The sequence below is a fragment of the Trichogramma pretiosum genome, unplaced genomic scaffold, assembly GCF_000599845.2.
Source record: "Trichogramma pretiosum strain Unisexual culture from Peru unplaced genomic scaffold, Tpre_2.0 scaffold119, whole genome shotgun sequence".
Lineage (NCBI taxonomy): Eukaryota > Metazoa > Arthropoda > Insecta > Hymenoptera > Trichogrammatidae > Trichogramma > Trichogramma pretiosum.
The window spans coordinates 352,652-370,179 of NW_019640845.1; the positions used below are offsets into that span (position 1 = coordinate 352,652).

The window sequence follows — 17,528 nt, forward strand, 5'->3', positions numbered from 1 at the left end:
ATTACATCCGCAGCCGATTCTACTGGGAGAATTTCGAGCCGGGCGTGCCGGCGCTGCCGTGCCGAGGCGACCCGCTGGAAATCGAGTCGACGCCCTTCGGCAATCCGACCTTTCTCGGCTCCGTGTCGAGGGGCATACTGAGCAACGCCGTCGGCGAGTGCGACTGTCTGCTCGTCACCGACGCTATGGCCGTGCCCGGCTCCGAGGGTGCGCCCGTCTACGCTCTCCAGTCGTGAGTGTACTTTTTTTCTCTCTATCTTTTTTCCCTTCTCTCTTTCTCTAAAAAAAAAAGCAACGGCATACAAATATTGCGATGTAACAAAAACTCCTACGATCGCGCGCAGGAAAAAGAAACGTCGACTGTGCGGCATGGTAATAGCGCCGCTGAGCTGGTGTCGCGGCGAATGGGTCGACTTCACTTTCGCCGCTAATTTGCGCGCCTGCCTGGCCGTCCACGCCAGCGTCGAGCTCGGCGCATCGTCTTCGTCGTCGTTGCTGCTCGCGCGAGAAAACAAATGGGCCAGCTCGAGTGCACTTCTGCCCGGTAATTATCAGCGTTCCACGTTACGTCCTCGCATATTTCTCCCGACGCTAATGATAACAATGCGATTTTGCTTTTCGCGCCAAAAATGTGTACACATAGAGATGCTGGATCGCAGCCTGGTCGTGGTGAAATGCGGACCCAATTGGGGCACCGGTGTAGTCCTCGACGTGCCGAGCGGCACGATCATCACCTGTTCCCACGTCGTTCGCGAGGTATGTACATAATTTGTCATCGAAAGAGCGAAGACCAAGAAAAAATCGACGTCTATATCCTCGAAATGTTATATAACATTAATATTCTCGAGTTTATAATAAGAAAAAAGCAAAAAAAAAAAAACGACACATACTTGTGTGAGAGAATGAAAAAAAGAGAAAGAGGCTGATTCATCTTCCTTATCGGCGAGAAATTTTTGTTAAAAATATTTTATACGCTTTATAAATGTTACGTGAGTCAGAGAATAATCAACGCGGATTTTCGGTGCGTTACGCACATTGTCCTGATCAATCAAGGCGAGCGGCGGACGAGTTAAAATAGCTCGAGTCGGCGAGACCGAGGACAGCGACGATGCCAGCTGGAGCATCGACGGCGACGACGGTGGCGGCCTCACAGCCAAAGTCATTTACAGGACGAGAGACGGGCAGCCCTACGATTTGGCCGTGCTGAAACTCGAGCCCGCGCAATTGGATCTCAAGGCGCTACGCATGGCCCGTGGACTGACCAAAAAAGGTACGTCATATGGCTTTGTCTTTCTTTTTTTCAATACATTTTCATCGTCTATAAGGATGAAAGGCGAACGTTTGCGAGTCGCGTGTCGTTTAACGATTTTTCATTAGAGTATTTTCTCTCTCTCTCTATCTCTCGTCGCGCGATCGCGATGACGACGATCCGCTTGATGGACGAACGAGGTCGAGCGAAAATGAAAGTCCGTATATAACGATTGTCATAGAGAATCGACTCGATAGAAAGCTAAGGAAGGTCACGTTTACGCGATCGTTTGCTCTTCCAGCGTTGAAAAAAAATATAAAAATAAAAAATGAAAAATTAGAAGAAAAGCCAGAGTACAGCTACTGTCGCACGCTGCGCCTTAACGAGATTGTATATGAATTACTTACGATACACACTATGACAATTGTCAAGACAATTGATCAATGTCGCTATGCAATGTGTCGTGTGCGCTCGCGCGAGTAACGCAACAATTGATGCGAGTGAGAGAGAGAGAGAGGCAAACTTAATTGACCCGACATAGTTTCGCCATCGTCCGCACTTGAGAGATAATGAAAAAGAGGCGAAAAAAAAAACACAAACAAAATGAGATAGGAAAATGTAGGAGCAATCGTTAACTGCGTGCAGGCGCGTCGGTGCTTGCGGCGGGATATCCGTTCTTCGGCTCGGAGCTGTCGGCCAGCTGCAGCCTGGGTACAGTGTCGCGCTCCGAGCCGGCGATCCTGCAGACGACCTGCTGCGTGCAGAGCGGCAGCAGCGGCGGCCCCGTGCTCGCCTGTGGCGGCGGTAGTCTCGCGCCGCCCGAGATCGTCGGCATCGTCGTGTCCAACGCCGTGACGGCCAGCGGCGATCCCAGCGCCAGGCGGCTCTATCCGCGATTCAACATGGCCGTGCCGGTCGAGGCCTTCAGAGAGCCCCTGCGACGTTACATAGAGACCGAAGGTTCGTGCCTCGACGGGGGGTATCCGACAGACCCTGTTTTGTTTTTCTACGTGTTATATTTTTTTTTTTCGTTTCAGATGTCCGGCACTTGGAGGAGCTTTCGACTAATGATCCTGGTGCCAAGGAAACCTGGAGTTTATACTTGACGCCTAGATCTAAGATTTAGACTTTCATAAATAATCATGGGTATGGAGTATATTGTAGGTTTTGTTGATTACTCTATTTTGGTGTGGTACTTCAAAGAGATTTTTAATTTACTCATGGCTGAATGTGACAGCTACGTCCAAATATGTGTAAGATGAAAATAACTTTTTTTATGAATTTTTTCCTCTTTTATTTCAAATACAACCGTTTCTACAAAAATAGAAAATTACATACTATTCGTATGCTTACATTTTAATGACTGTTTTTTTTATTTATTGATTTATTTTTTGAGAAAAAAAATTATCGATGGATAATTTGTCTGTATTAAATTTAACCACGTTGACAGTGTTTTAATTTAAATTAATTCCGCTGTATCGTTTGATAAAATGTTCATTTTTGACTTCGTCATTTCTTAACAGAACTTTTTGGTATAATTAGACTTTTAAATTGTATAATTAAGCTATTTTTAATTTAAACTTTTTTTTAAGGAATTGTGAATCACTCTTTGATCGTTTCCTGAGTTGAGATTTTATCACACCTATCGAATTAATCAAAATGTTAGTAAAGAAAAGTTCAAAATGACTCATTTGAGAGTAAATTATAGAAAAGAATCATCAAGCATATTATCACTATCTTTTTATTACAAATAACTTTTAATTTCATGTCAAAAACCAGTTTTGATAAAGCTGGAAGTCAACAAATATATTAATTCACACTTGTGTAGATTGGTTTATAATTCACTAACAAATTGATTAAAAATCGATGAACTTTCGGTTTTAGAAATTTTAGTTCGAAATTTTATTTTTTACCAATTTTTGGTAGAACTAAACAATAGTCAAATATGGAATGTTATACTTCACACAAATTGAATAACTCTTTTCCTAAAATAGATTCAAACATTGATCTATCTTATCATTCAAGTCGTAGTAGTTCAATACATTTTCCGTGAAATTGACACTAAATATAATTTTATAAGCATATTTCATAGCTTGCAATTAAATATTAAGATTTTAAGTGAATAGGCCCTAGAGATAGGCTTAGTGTACGTGTATGGAACATTCCAGATGAAAGAATAACAATATCAATGACATACTTTTTTATAAGCCGTTTAAATTATTTACAAAATTTGCTCTAGTGCCGATATTTTGAATGTAATATTTGGTTACATGTGTCATTTTTCAACGAACCAAGTTTAAGTGAAGAAAGGGTAAAAAGTGATAGAGACATTTTACATCGCACCTTGAGGACGGCATCTGAATCTTGAGACATTTATGTGACATTTAAGTTGAAATAAATGTATGATGTATTTAATAAAAATCAATTTAGGTCACAAAAATATAGTTCTAAGATTAATTTACTATTGCATGAGCATAAAACTGTAAGTAACAAGTTTAGTAGAAATATACAAATGTCAAGTTATTTTCGATAAAATAGTTGTTTTTAATGTGTAAAATTTCATTTTTTCACAGCAATCAGTCGATTTTATTCTATAACTATTATTTTAAGACTTAAAATAAGATCATTCACCTTAATGTAAAATCTATTATCGTTATAAATTACATATACAATTGCACTATTGATAGAAAATAGTTATTTGTTTATAAATTGAAAAATACTTATGCAATAGATTTGTTTGAAACAGAATCTTGTTTGGATTTTTAAAATCTCATCATTTTGTACGTTTCTAATAAAAAAATTATGCAAACAATGAATGCCGTGCATATGATTAAGCTAATTTTAATTGTCAATTTTTCAATAACTAGCTATAAACATTACTGCGTAAAACCATTATTTAAACTAATGTACCAGATTTCACGCTTACAGTAATAATTAAAATCAACAAATTTACATGTTTTACCCATAATGATGAATGCTCAAAGTTCATACATTTGTGATTTTAAAAGCAACGAATTGACTTTCCGAAAATCGGAGGGTTCGAAAATTAATTCTTTTTATTCGTTAACTAATTCTGTCTTTGTTCGTTTGGTTTGTTTCAATACTATATAGTTTTACAATCTTGCTACATGCAACGATTGAAATAAAACTAAATTGACATTTACTTGAATCAAGAGTGACCTATTTCATACAATGTACACATTTAGGCATTGACGAATATCTCAAAAAGTTAGTTTTGGCCGGTCAATCAATTTATCTAAAATCCTTTTTTATTTCTCGAGCAATAGCTTCGCGAGAAAATAATGGCGTGGAGATTAATTGCAAAGTCATTATCATTTTCAGCAAAACCGCCACAGTCATCATTGTTGCGGACTATGCATTCGTCATTGCAGATAATTTTACTGTTGATAACCGTTCGGATCTTTGGCCGACTGATGATGGGAGTCCTGAGTCATAGCATTGCCACCAGCCATGCCGGGAATACTGTCGATGCTGTAGCCGGTTATGCTGTCGGGGCTCTGGAGCGACGCTGCGTACAGTGGATTCATCGGCTGTGAATTAATGTCGAACTGTGTCGAATCGTACACGCTGTGGTTCTGTAAATGTACATATGCAATTAAGAAATCGATCAGAGCTGTAGTATTGATTTTTTTTTCGTCCATGTATCAGTCTTTTTCTTTCACGGGGAGAATGCTAAGTAAAGGACTTACAGTTTGAGAGTGTAACTAATTCTATAGTCAGTAACAAAAAAATTTTTTTTTTTCAAATGATTGTTACACTTACAACTGCATGATTCATTGAGTTTCGAATAAATAAAACGAGTTCCTTTGACTTAAATAATAATGATTTTTTTAATAAAATGTTGAGATCAATAAAGTATATACAATTTTCTTGAAAAATTGAAAGGGGCAAGTGTGGCTTCGATAGTCTTGTCGTAAGTATAAAAACCGTCCAACAAGTCCAACTGTATAAACATTTTACAAATTTTTGTTCTCCTTTTATACGCTTGACTGTCTGTACAAAATCACGTATTAAAAATTATAATCATATCGCTTAAATAAGCTAATTTGGTTTAATTAAATACAAAAATTCGCGCTCTTTCTTATAGAATTATTCTTTCGAATGGCAGTTACAATAAGTTTTACCCATTAGTTCTTATTTCTCTATTAAAGCTTTGAAGTTAAAATATATTTATGATATTTTGAAGAAATTAAGAATTTTATAAATAACTAACCAATGTACAAAACTAAGTACTATTATTGATAGTACTTTAAAGTTAGCACCATTAGACGAGGAATAAAAGTATAGTATAAACTCAATTTGTCACAGATCATTAAAAGCTCTACAAAGTCTCACTCTGAGATGATGACTCAGAAGCAGTATCCCCAAATCTCTTTGACATGGTAAGCACCTCGACATCGATCTCAGCTACACGCTTGCTAGTTTCTAAATTGCTATCGCTCTGATTGCCGTCAGGATATACATTATGTTTGCTACGATCATCACGAGACTCTAACACATATTTGTTGACTGCAACAGGCGAGAGTAACAATTTCGATGCACTCGCGAGTTCATCGTCACTGGCATTACGAAGGCGACTGAGGTCTGGCGCGCTTGTCTGACCACTAGCACTACTGGGACGTAGGCGCGCGCGAAATCCTCGCTTCGCACTATAATCGTGGTAAAAAAGTATCGAGTGAGAAGAGCTATTTCTTAATTTATTAGTCGGAAACTTGGTGCCGATGTTGGGCATACGTTGTGATTGAAACAGTGGCACATGAAAAGATGGAGTATGGACCTGGTATATGTAGTCGCTGTCAGTTTTGAGGGACGAGAAGCTCTGCTGGTGCGGCAATGAAACTGTGTCCTCCTCCATCGCGTCATCCATTTGAGGCTTGTATGAAAACATTAGAGTTGGATGCGTCACTCTGGAAAATGAACATTTTTTCAAAATTATTCACAATTTTCTATTGAGCAGCAAAAATTGATTTAACGTGAACATTTAAATACCCAAAAAACTCAGATAGGAACGTGTGGCAGACAAGAGGAATGAAAAGAGTCAGGTACACAGCAGCTGTTAAATCCACGACACACAAACCAGCTGGATTTTGAGTGTAATTCAGCAAACCTGCTCCTATAGATTGAATAAGATCAAGAGCAGCTAGCAGACCGATGTAAACGTAAAACCCCTTTCGATCTGAAATTGCATTACATTTCAAAAAAACATCATAACTAAATCAAAATTATTAGATATTTTATACTAACTAGGAAGTGTGAGTCGTTCCCTTAATCTAGTGTATGGTAGTATTAAAATAAACAAATATATCTGTAAAAAAAATTAATTTATGATATAAAAATTAGCAATTTAATGTTTCTATCTTTTGTTAATGATTCTCACCATAGAAAAAACAATGCTGCTACAAAACCAAAATAGCATTCCACCATGACCATATACGTATAAGTCACGACTGGGTATGTGGAATGTATCATCTGGGAGAACTAATTCTAAGGTTCCTTGAGTTATTGTAAAAACCAATGCTATAAAAGATGTTGCCAAGAGAACTCGACGTATACTTGACCGACTATCCAAATTACCTACAAAAAAATTTTCTATAAATGTGATTTTTTTTAGCATTACCAAATCAATTTGAATGAAACTTTACCAAAAGCGAGACAAAATATGACGACACTCATTTCCGTCGACAACAGGAAAAATCTGACTGTAACCCATAAAACTTTGTCCGTAGTACCACCAATGCTAGCAGTTGCATTAACAGTCATTGCTACTATGCATCGAATAACCGATATTACAACACTACATATAACTAGACCATAAAAAGCCAAGTATATTGGACTACTTGTAGCTCTGAGTTTGAGTCTTGCTCGATTAAATCTGATAGCAATGAACAGTAGAAACAGCAGATTTGGTATCAATATAATAATGTCCCATATTCTTACTCTAGAAAATAACCAAAGATTAACAATCAATAATTAAACCAATGTTCAAATGCTAAAACTGCAAAAAAATTACCTGGAATCTTTTATTTCTTTATAAAGTATAAGTTTACAAAAATGGTCTTCATCTTCTCCTGCATAACTAATGCTAGGATCAGTTGTCGTACTTATATCTCTGACTTGTCTCCAACCTTCTGAGACTTCCATTTCTCCATCACCATACATCTTGGAAATTTTAGTCAATGCGTAAGCAAATTTTCTGTTCAGCTCATGGTGTTTAGTCGGTTACTTAAGCTGTAATGAAAGCGGTCTACTTTTAGTTTTTTCTGTTTTCATATCATAGATAAACATTGACTTGGATAAAGTTATCTGCACTAATTAACGATGCTTCTTACGCAAGAAAGGCAGCTTGAAGACATATCGTTAAAAATTTTTATTTTCGATCGATTGTATCTTCAAGGCTCAGGCGCTTTTTATACAGATTTGATTATTTTGATAAGTATTAACGTAAAACACACTGGATACAAACGCAATTAAATGCGCGAGCTTGAGCCTCGAACGACATCGACACAAGCGACTTTGTGCATTGGTCTTTGTAATAATCGAAGATAACGAAACTAGCGCGCAACTGTATAATGATTCATCGCGAGAATTGCACGTAATGTATGAAAGAAAAGTCACTCGTTTGCTAATATAATTGACTTTCACTTGCTGCCTGCCCGCGAGGATGATCCGTCACGCAGAACAAAACAAATCGATAAACACACACTGATATCTACAGTTGCATTACGTTGTACTCGCGCTGCGTACATGATCATTACTGAACTCCGAAGGGGCGATCAGCGTCTGGTAAACGCTCATTTGAGTGTACATGCGCATATTATGATTCGCAATGTATGTCATTGGAAGCCGTCCCGAAAAAAAAGCCGAAAAGTCGTATCGTCCTCGAAGAGAGATGGTGCAGGTCGACTGTCTGCGTCACAGACGAGCAGAATTATAGCAGAACAAAGAAACCATTGCCAACTAACCTACAATGCCCCCGTGACCATGTATTGATATGGTCGGCGACCCTGCTTCATGCGTCGTGTATCACAATTCACAGGGACTCCTTTGCGAATCTTATGTCGAATCGTCCGCGTTTTGCTCACTGACACGCGCATCTAATCATCGATACTTGCTGCAAAGCTTTGACTACACTTTCCTTCTTTTTTTCTCTCTCTCTCTGTAACTCGTTATGTACTTTAATTGAACGTCTTTACATTTATATTTGCTGCCAGCCCGATTAGACAGCAGCGTTTGTGTTTACACTTGCGACGATACTTTCACTTCTGCAGTCTGCTGCGCGTCGTTATTCCCGACGCTTCTGCTATCGCTGCTGTATTGAATTTCTTTGGGCGACGACAACGACGACGATCCGTAGGACCAGTAGATGCTCCAGAGCGTGTATTTGAAGGCGATAACGAGCAGCAGGATCTTGGTCTGTGCTCGAGGCATCGCATGACTAATGTATACCGAAATAGAAACGGAGAACTGACATACCAAGTGCAGAGGGACGACTATACGAGCTGCACTCGCTTCTTTTTGTTTTTCTCTCTCCTACGCTATGGCTACTACCTTGTCCGTGTGCGGAGCAGTGCAGAGGCAGTCGAGTGTGGTGCCTAACACACTTGCAGTTGTCCCCCGCCTCACTGTGCACCGTGACGCATTGTTTGTATTGTACGCGCTACACAGACAGTCGTCATTCGGTGCGTTACGAATGAAGCAAAATTTTCTTACGTAAAAATGAATCGCACGAATTAGGGGGCATAAAGGACGATGGCATGTGGAGTTACGAGGAATACATTTATTTTTCTATATTGTTTCTTTGGTTTTTTTTTTTTATAAATGTTTTTTTATTCTACTCTCAACTATAAATAGATATACAGTTATGCATTTGAAGTTTCATTAAAATTATATTTACTTATTCTTAATGTATAATTTACAATCATATAGTTCAATTACATCGTTCCGATGTAATTCATTTATAGTAGAGCGATGGACGCTGAATTGATTAAAAATTTACGGAAATGAATGTGCGCTGCTTAGAGAAAACAAATTTCATATGTAATTCTCTAGATCATTTCACTTGAATATTTGATGAATCGCCACTTATTTCTCTTGTCGCAATTTGTAACGGATTTCAGCTGTTAATTTAAAACGAAAAAATCTTAGGCCCATTTACAGATTCTATCGCGATAATACATTCTCACAGGAGTTTACAAAAATTATATAAAAATCTATATATCAACATAATTTCATGTTATGAATTCGTGATTTCATTCGAATAAAAATTTCCGATAAATTACCAGATGACGATAAAATATGACAATACATTTTTTAAATAGATCAATACAATACACTTATATCGTTATTAAAAAAATAAAATTAAAAAAATATATTTAGCCCATAAAATTAAAAATTATTGTGTTACTGAAATGAATGCTACAATTTTTATTCAACCTGAATAATGCGCATTTTTAATTGGAATACACATTTTATGGGCCAGTTAAAAATATATGTTAAAAATACAACGCGTAATTTACAATGAACGTCTTACACTTACTTAGAACGTAATTTACACAAGAATCTAAGATTCAACATTTTAACTTCTCCGCTGGAAGATTTGAATACACCTTCTTGATTATCAATGGACAAAAGCGTACCCGTCGAGTCGCGATCCTCGCCCAAAATCACTCGGACACGATCATTTTGCGACGGAACAACAGGCTCGATTGCATCGTAATACATATTAACGGATTTGTCTTTGAAGGGTAAATACATGGTCACCATAGCGTCCGTTATAGTAGTGATGTATCCCTGTTGTCCGGCCAATCCTTCGTCAGAGTAGTCGTCGCGCACGCGGACCTCGAGATCGACCGACGGCCAATCAGAAGTGTAGGAGACAAAGGCCTGATTCGAGTCGCCCATGCTGGATCCGGGCGTTTGCGGATTGTACGGGCTAGCCGCTCCACCAGGTGTCATTGGACTGAAGCTCATCGGCGAGGCAGAAGTATAAGACTGCGCTCCGGTGGGGGTGTAGCCTGTTCCAGCCGGTGACGGTGTGCTGGTGCCGTAAGCTGCCGGGCTCGGGCTAGGATTGGCGCTAGCAGCAGGACTAGGGCTAGTTTGATAGGGTCCGAAGCTTTGCTCACTGCCGTACATGGTTCCAGGTGTCTGGGGTGTGAAAGGTCCTGACTGCGGATAGTTGGGAACGTAGCCCGGTGACGCTCCACCATCATCCATGCTGTAGTTGTCGAAGTTCTCGCCGCGAGCCGGGGTGTTGGTGACGGTCGGATCCCAGGCGCCGGTACGACCGGGGGTGCGTGATCCGTCGTCGTGCGAGGGCGTCATCGAGCCGTAATGAGGTGTACGCGAGCCAGTCTCGTACATAGGGGTGGCTCCTCCGTGCATGGGAGTTTTGTTGCCCCCGGAGTACATTGGCGTTTGTCCACCTGCACCGTAGGACGGGGTACGGCTGTAGCTGCTGAAGCCGCCCTCCTTCGTGGGTACTCCAACATTGGCAATATGCGAACGATCGACAGAGATCGTCTGGCAAGTCGAGTGAAGCTCGACTCGAGCTGTCGACTCTGTGGCATCCTTGACGATGCCGACGTTGCCTTTGTAGGGGCCACCCGTGATCTTGATGGTCGAACCGATGAGGTCGCGATCGCGACGAGCACCGATGTGTCCGCCACGACCCCGTCCGCCTCTGCCGCCGCCGCCTCTACCGCGCGCGCCGGGAGTCGATCCACCGCCGCCAGCTGCAGGATGCATGGGCGACGTGATTCTGGGTGACATGAAGCCAGAGTTGACCGGCGCCGAGGAAACGGCATTGTTCGGTTTGCCTCCGCCGGCTAGTTGCAGATGCCGGGTTTTACATACAAATATACCACCGTTATCGATGAACATTCTTGAGTGCAGGAACGCGAAACTTCTGTACAGATGCTTGATTTCGCCGCCTCTCCCGGAATGGGGTCCGTCGACCACTTTGACGATGTCTTTCTTGTGGATGCTGTTTTGTTGCGAATCCAACGCAACCGTATTTCGGTTCTCCTTTCTCTTGGTAAGACCTTGCGGTCTGGCTTCGACGACTTTTCCGTGCATCGACAAGATGTGAAAGTTTTCGCGCTCCAAGCGTACGATCACGCCGACGGTTTGTGGATCTAGTTGTACGAGATCGCCCCACTGGAATTGACCTAAACTGTCCACGCCGGTGGCCATGTCGGAGCACAGCTGAAGATCTCTGGGTAAGACCTCGAGCTCGTGCATGGACAAATCGGAAAATAGCACGACTCGATTTGGTTCAACGCGTAGAACTAAACCGGTGTCTCCTTCGTATCGACCTGCTACAACTTTAACGTGATCGCCCATGGTGAAGTATTTTTTCAATTCATTGGCGGTGAACATCAAGGCTTCCGTGAGCTCCTCATGCTTCGGCATGACCGTGATCATGTTTCCATCGACGGATACGACTTTACCTTGTAAATTCATCAATTCACCCTCCTTAACTTCGACGTTATCACCGGCGCTGAAACTGTGACCTGATGCTCCTGCACCTTCATCTTTACCAGATGATACACCAGTAACTGGAGCTCCACTGAGTTCTAAGTCGACACCCTCAGGGGTTTCTTCAAACTTTTCAAGTTCTGATAGAGTGGGTTTTATACCTTCTGTGAGCACTGCACTCATTGTAAAATTTTTGTACAAAAATCCCTTGCGACTGTATCGGCTCCCTTCGAAAATTAAAAAATCACCGTCACTTGTAACTTCACCACCGATAGATCGGATAGCTTCTGGATCAAATGGTTTCGCAGCAGGTCTTCTTTTCTTTTTCCTTTTCATTGCTTCACTTTCACTTTGAGCTGTTCTTAGAGCACCTCTGGGTCTGGTGTAATCAATTCTCGGTAGTAATTTAAGATGTACTTGATTTTGAGACAAATCCACATAATCAATTTGGGCAATGTCGTCTTTGTAAATGCCTCTCTTAAGCCTAACCCACTGTTTTGCTTTAAGTCCAGTTTGCTCTTTTATAACACGTAAAACATCAGTCATTTCTTTTATTGGAACCATTTGCTGTTTCCATTGCCCCATTCGTAAATTTCCAACATTTTCTATGGCAGCTTTTACGTGAGGTTGTTTGTAAGCTTCTATGTAAACATATCCTTTTACACCATCTGGTGCCACTACAGACTTAATTTGAATAGGTTCACCTGCAAAAAAAGTAGTTATTAGTAACTCTTTCATCTCATTTTTCTCATCTTTTAAAACATTCATGAAGTTTGTACAAATTTATATACTCACTTGTAAACTGATAAGTTAAAAATTTTCTCATCAGAAGCAGAGCTGTTGCTCTTTCTTCTCCAATACGACATTTCACCATCCATAAATTAGGATCTTTAACTCCTGGCAATAAAGTTTGCTGAGTGATTTCATCACTCATTTCCTCACCGCCATCACCAAAGCGATGTGCTGCTGCAGATTCATTTGCATATTTGTTTCTGAGATATTCTTCAATCTCATCTTCTTTTTGAGAGTCCCACAAGTTTGTGCCTCTTCTTCTTCCTTCAATTTCTCTAGCAGTAGGTCCCAGTTCATCAATTTCATTTGGTACAATACCAATTTCTTGTGCTCCATCTTCCCATTCTTCATCATCTTCAGGTTCGTCATCAACTTCAGCTTCTTGAATAATGAAATCATAAACCTGACCCTTCTTTCTTTTTTTCTTTCTTGGTCCTTCATTATCTTCTTCCTCTTCTTCATCATATTCATCTATATCTTCATCAAGTACCTCACCTTCGCCTTCTTCATCTCCGGAAGCTGAGCGAGACCTTGATCTAGATCTGGATCTGAATTTTGAACGACTTCGAGATCTTGAAAGACTTCTACTTCTGGAGCCACTGCGTGATCGTGATCTAGATGCAGATCTAGTTGGGCTTCCGGCAGGACTTCTTGATGCAACAGATCTATTGTCACTTTCACTACCTGCACGACGCGGGCTTCCATTTTCTGAATACACGCTCTCTTCTGAGTCAGACATATTGATTTTTCTAGCTGTGAAATGAATATATTTCATTAAAATCTATTCTGACTCAAGTAGTAAATTTAGAAGTTAATTTTGTTAATAAACTAGATTATGTTAACATAGTACAATATCAAATAAAAATTTTAATATTTTAAAGGAATAGTTATTTCAAAGGTTTTCTTGATGGGAAAAAATAGTAACATAGGTTGACACAAAACCTTTAAAGATAATGTAGTTGAGTTATTTTAAATTGGCTCACGTAAGCTTATGTTGAACTGCTAATAAACAGTCCCAATGGTATTAACAACACTATTTTTAGCTTACGTTGAAAAAAAAAAATATGAACTCAAGTGCATTGACACAGCCGTATCATGTTTGCTAGATTTTACTGATTGCAATTAAAATAATATTCAATTTTAGTTTATTTGAAAATTCTGTAAGAACATTTATGTTCTTCAGATAATTATAGCTTTTGAATCTTAAACAATTTTCAAGTGCACGTGAAAACTTTTTGTCGAGTACAAACATGCTTGTAGGTTATAATACCGTTCAATAATGTGTTCAATCCATACTAACTAGCGAATACTTCCAATATGAAATATAACTTACGCACCTTTACACAAAATAGACTATAATATTAAAATTAATGCCACTCGTCGTTAATTCACAAAATCACTTGGGTCCGACGTGCGGACGTGGTATTGGCTTCTTACGAACTGTTCCGCTGTCGAATGTTGTACTATTGAATTGACTTGCAGTCTTTAGGCGGTATGGTATAGTAGTGGTAGCGGTAGCGTCGATGAGTGTTTTTGACGACTCTTACCAACGCTCTCAGAAACAGCACCCACCAAAGTGAGCGCGAAATTTAAATGCATGTCAAGATTCAAGTTAAAATTTTTTTTGGCATTTATTAAAGTAAAAATATAATTGCTGACGCAATATTAGAGTGGTATTCATATTTATTAAAATAAATACAAAAAAAATTTACAATAGAATTTTAAATTACATCTTGACAAAAATTTAAATTTCGTGCTCACTGTTGGTTTGGCTGTTTTTGAGAGCGCTAGGCTCTTACCGTGCTGATGCGAGCTGACCTCTGGTGTTATAATAACTAAGAAATCTCGCGTGGGTCAGCTCGCAGCCGTCAGTTCCATTTGAAATAGGTTTGATAATGATCTTGAAAAATTATTTAACATATTTTATTTTGAAGCACAGATTGAAATATATTATAAAATTAAAGTATCACATACATGTGTGATACAAGGATGCAAAGTTCGTGGAGAATACAACATTTAAAGTTGTAGAATTTAAAATATTATACAATTTTGAATTTTTCTATGAATTTATAAAAATTTGTTACAAATTGGGCCAATACTCGATCATATTTGTTAAAGTGATATAAACGTTTGAGCAAGTTTTAAAACTATTAAAATAGTATAGTCGAATAAATTATTATACGGCGTTTTTCAAATGAATCAATGGAAAGATATCATGTTAAAAAGTCACCGGATATTGTCAAAAAGGGATGTTTTTAAAATCTTTTTGTAAACTTTGCAATGTCGGCAACAAATAGGACATAAAATTAAAAATTCCAAAAAACCTTCAAAGCGCCTACGCTTAAAGCTAAGGAGTATTGGTAATCATCAAGTAGTCCAGATCACGGAACTGTGAGAAATTGCACAAGCTCTTACGACCACTACTCAAAAATATACGTTTACTTATATTTTTCAAGTAACTTACAGATCCATCTACCTACTTCTCGAATATTTTAGAATGTACCAAAATACGTAATAAAATATTTATTATTAATACTACTAAGTAATACCGAATACACAATAGATATGCCTAAGGTACAACTCAATGGGCGAGAATCGATACAGAACGATCTTTTACTTCTCAGTACAAAGGCAGCAGAAAGAGTAATATAAACAGTAACAAAAGCTAAGTACATGTTCATATAATTGTAATTCAAATAGTCACAAATAATAAATAAAATTATATTCATACACGTCACAATATGTAAGTTCTGTGTTTGAAAATATTCGGACCTCAGCCAGAGTAACAAAGTCAGAAAAAGAGAGAGATACAGACAGACGGACAGACAGACAGATTAACCGCTATATGAAAAATCGGCCCAATCTTAGCTCGCGAAATTCCTGTAAAAGGCTCTTTGAAAACCTCTAGAATAACAAATTGAATATTCCCATATTGAACTTCTCAGAAAAATATTCAGAAGCAGTTTAAGGCTTGGACACCGGTCTCCTTAATACAATATCATTTTGATTTCGCTTAGCAGAATCATAATGTCATTCCAGGCTGTGGAGTACAAAAAAAACCACTATATTCGCATGTACGTATATCTACGATACCCGTAATTATCAGCCAAGGCTTTCTTTTTTCGCTTCACTCAGTGCATTTATTATATTTTCACGATTTTCACGAATCTCCCAGCAGAAATTCAGAGGCCTTGTATAACATGTTAGTTTGTTTTTCAAAAAGTACGCCGTACGAGCCATGCGAAAATCGAAACTTGACACAGGTTAAGAGTTCAAATAATTATTGAATTGACGGTTATTACGTAGAGAGCTTATGTGAAAAAATCGAGCCAGTGGAAAACGTTAATTCATTCATTCCCGCACATCGACGAATGTGTTCGACAAAAAATGTCCCGTGCGACCAACAATCAAGATCTTGGTGAGATTTTTGATACAAAAAAAAAAAAAACGTTCAGCGAACGATCATACGCCGAATTCTGTCACAATTTTAGGCCCGAAGCTGAGGCCCGATCCATCGTGGACGGGCCCTTTGAACATGAAGTGATCAGTGACCGACGTAATCTCGCTGATTATATTTGTTCTATGTTTCATCTGTCGGCTCGGTGTGCCCCTTTACAGTAAGCCAACAAAAAAATCACTTTTCCATACATATCCATGACACAAGCTATGCCCTGACGATTGTGAACTATTTCCCGCGCAGCTCTCTCGAAGGGAGCAGTCCAGATTGAATATCCAGACAATTTCTATCACGTACAGTTGAGTTACGGAATAATTTCATACTGCGTTCGCGCGAGTCGTCGTATACTAATTAAAAATACCACCTCGATCTTTGGAAAAATTTGCAGATCGGTCGCGCTGGGCTCGCTCGTGTTCACCGCTCTCATGTCGACGCTGTACATCTGCCTGATGAGAGTCGCGCCGCGGATCATGGTATACGCCTCGATCGGACTGATGCTCGGCTCGCTCGTTTTCGGCATCGGCTTGTACGTCTACAAGTGTGCCGTTCAAGGATATTGGAAGTGGGATCACTGGATGCCTTTGGTCGTGCTCTGCTTATGTCTTCTTGCGCCATTATCGGCATTGACCTCGAATGCGATCAACAAATACAAGCTGGCCAGCCAAATCATACCGGAATTCGCCAAGTGAGTGAAATCGTTTACCGATTTTTTCATCGAAATTACATCCAACCTCATGTACTTTTTTCGTCCTTGAGCTGTGCTGTTCTTCCCGTCGCTCTTCCTCTTCGCGGTACTTATCTCCGCGTTCTTATGCTGCTTAGTCATCGGGGGCTTTTATATGTTCATGGCTCTCATGGACGCGTTTCCGATGTGGTTCTTCGTGGCCTATGGCATCGTGACTTCGTTTTACACGCTTTGGCTCATGAACGTCTTGCAGGCTTTATATTCAACCTGATCGTCGCCGGGGTCTACGGCACCTGGTACTGGACGACGGACAAGCGCCAAATGCCCAATTACACGCTCGCGGCTATTAGGCAAGCATCAAAATTAAGTATTTCAAACGAACGCCACGAGTTGAAATTAACGCCGGTCTTTCGCAGATATCACTTGGGATCGGTAGCGATCGCCTCGATTCTCTACCTGGTCTGTATGATCATCTGAGAATGCAATTATGGCGACAACAAATAGGTCGAAGCTATGGGCGAAGGCTTGGCGTTCGAGCAGATATGGCGCTCCACGGCGGGCCCCTCGTCGAGTCCGCCAAAACGGCTCGCAATCTCTGGCGCAGACATTACGCGTGAGTCAGCGAGGTCATCGGGGTCGGTGACACTTTTACTACGGCGTTCAGAAGATCCTGCAGCTAAATATATAATTATACACCTCTGCTCCTCTCCCCTTAGAAGATCAAGTGTACGATGCTCTNTTCATAAGTTTGACATTTTACGATTAGGTGCTCATAACCAATAGCTTTGGCACATCGTCTAACTTTTATAATTCTGCTTTCTTGATTTCAGCAGTGGCCTCTCTCT

At 39.8% G+C, this 17,528-nt stretch overlaps 3 protein-coding genes across 8 annotated transcripts in view; 1 reads left to right on the forward strand and 2 right to left on the reverse strand.

The window, feature by feature from the left end:
- Positions 1 to 3,689, forward strand: part of LOC106657418 (peroxisomal leader peptide-processing protease) — a 47,167-nt gene extending 43,478 nt beyond the window's left edge. The window contains exons 4-9 of the mRNA XM_014378948.2: positions 14 to 232; positions 345 to 544; positions 644 to 756; positions 1,054 to 1,270; positions 1,895 to 2,209; positions 2,287 to 3,689. Of these exons, the coding sequence (XP_014234434.1) occupies positions 14 to 232; positions 345 to 544; positions 644 to 756; positions 1,054 to 1,270; positions 1,895 to 2,209; positions 2,287 to 2,375 (1,153 nt within the window). The 3' untranslated portion in view covers positions 2,376 to 3,689. The remainder of the gene's footprint in view (positions 1 to 13; positions 233 to 344; positions 545 to 643; positions 757 to 1,053; positions 1,271 to 1,894; positions 2,210 to 2,286) is intronic.
- Positions 3,690 to 3,772: 83 nt separating this feature from the next.
- LOC106657496 (transmembrane protein adipocyte-associated 1 homolog) lies at positions 3,773 to 8,849 on the reverse strand. Of its 6 annotated transcripts, none has more exons than XM_014379046.2 (8): positions 8,233 to 8,848; positions 7,281 to 7,498; positions 6,913 to 7,208; positions 6,648 to 6,844; positions 6,515 to 6,575; positions 6,260 to 6,446; positions 6,048 to 6,177; positions 3,773 to 4,845 (listed from the first exon to the last, which is right to left on the reverse strand). In XM_014379046.2, exons 2-8 carry the CDS (start codon positions 7,427 to 7,429, stop codon positions 4,648 to 4,650), a joined length of 1,218 nt encoding a protein of 405 aa, XP_014234532.1. In that variant the 5' UTR covers positions 7,430 to 7,498; positions 8,233 to 8,848; the 3' UTR covers positions 3,773 to 4,647. The 6 variants fall into 6 exon arrangements, 5 of the variants coding, with proteins under 5 accessions (XP_014234532.1, XP_023319342.1, XP_014234530.1 ...); XR_001339515.2 differs by having other exon boundaries at positions 4,759 to 4,845; positions 5,484 to 6,177; XM_023463574.1 differs by lacking the exon at positions 3,773 to 4,845 and having other exon boundaries at positions 5,299 to 6,177; positions 7,281 to 7,514; positions 8,233 to 8,849.
- An 848-nt stretch (positions 8,850 to 9,697) lies between these two features.
- On the reverse strand, positions 9,698 to 14,023 carry LOC106657447 (transcription elongation factor SPT5). Its single transcript, XM_014378981.2, has 3 exons — positions 13,879 to 14,023; positions 12,545 to 13,294; positions 9,698 to 12,453 (listed from the first exon to the last, which is right to left on the reverse strand). Exons 2-3 carry the CDS (start codon positions 13,278 to 13,280, stop codon positions 9,803 to 9,805), a joined length of 3,387 nt encoding a protein of 1,128 aa, XP_014234467.2. The 5' UTR covers positions 13,281 to 13,294; positions 13,879 to 14,023; the 3' UTR covers positions 9,698 to 9,802.
- Positions 14,024 to 17,528: the final 3,505 nt, after the last annotated feature.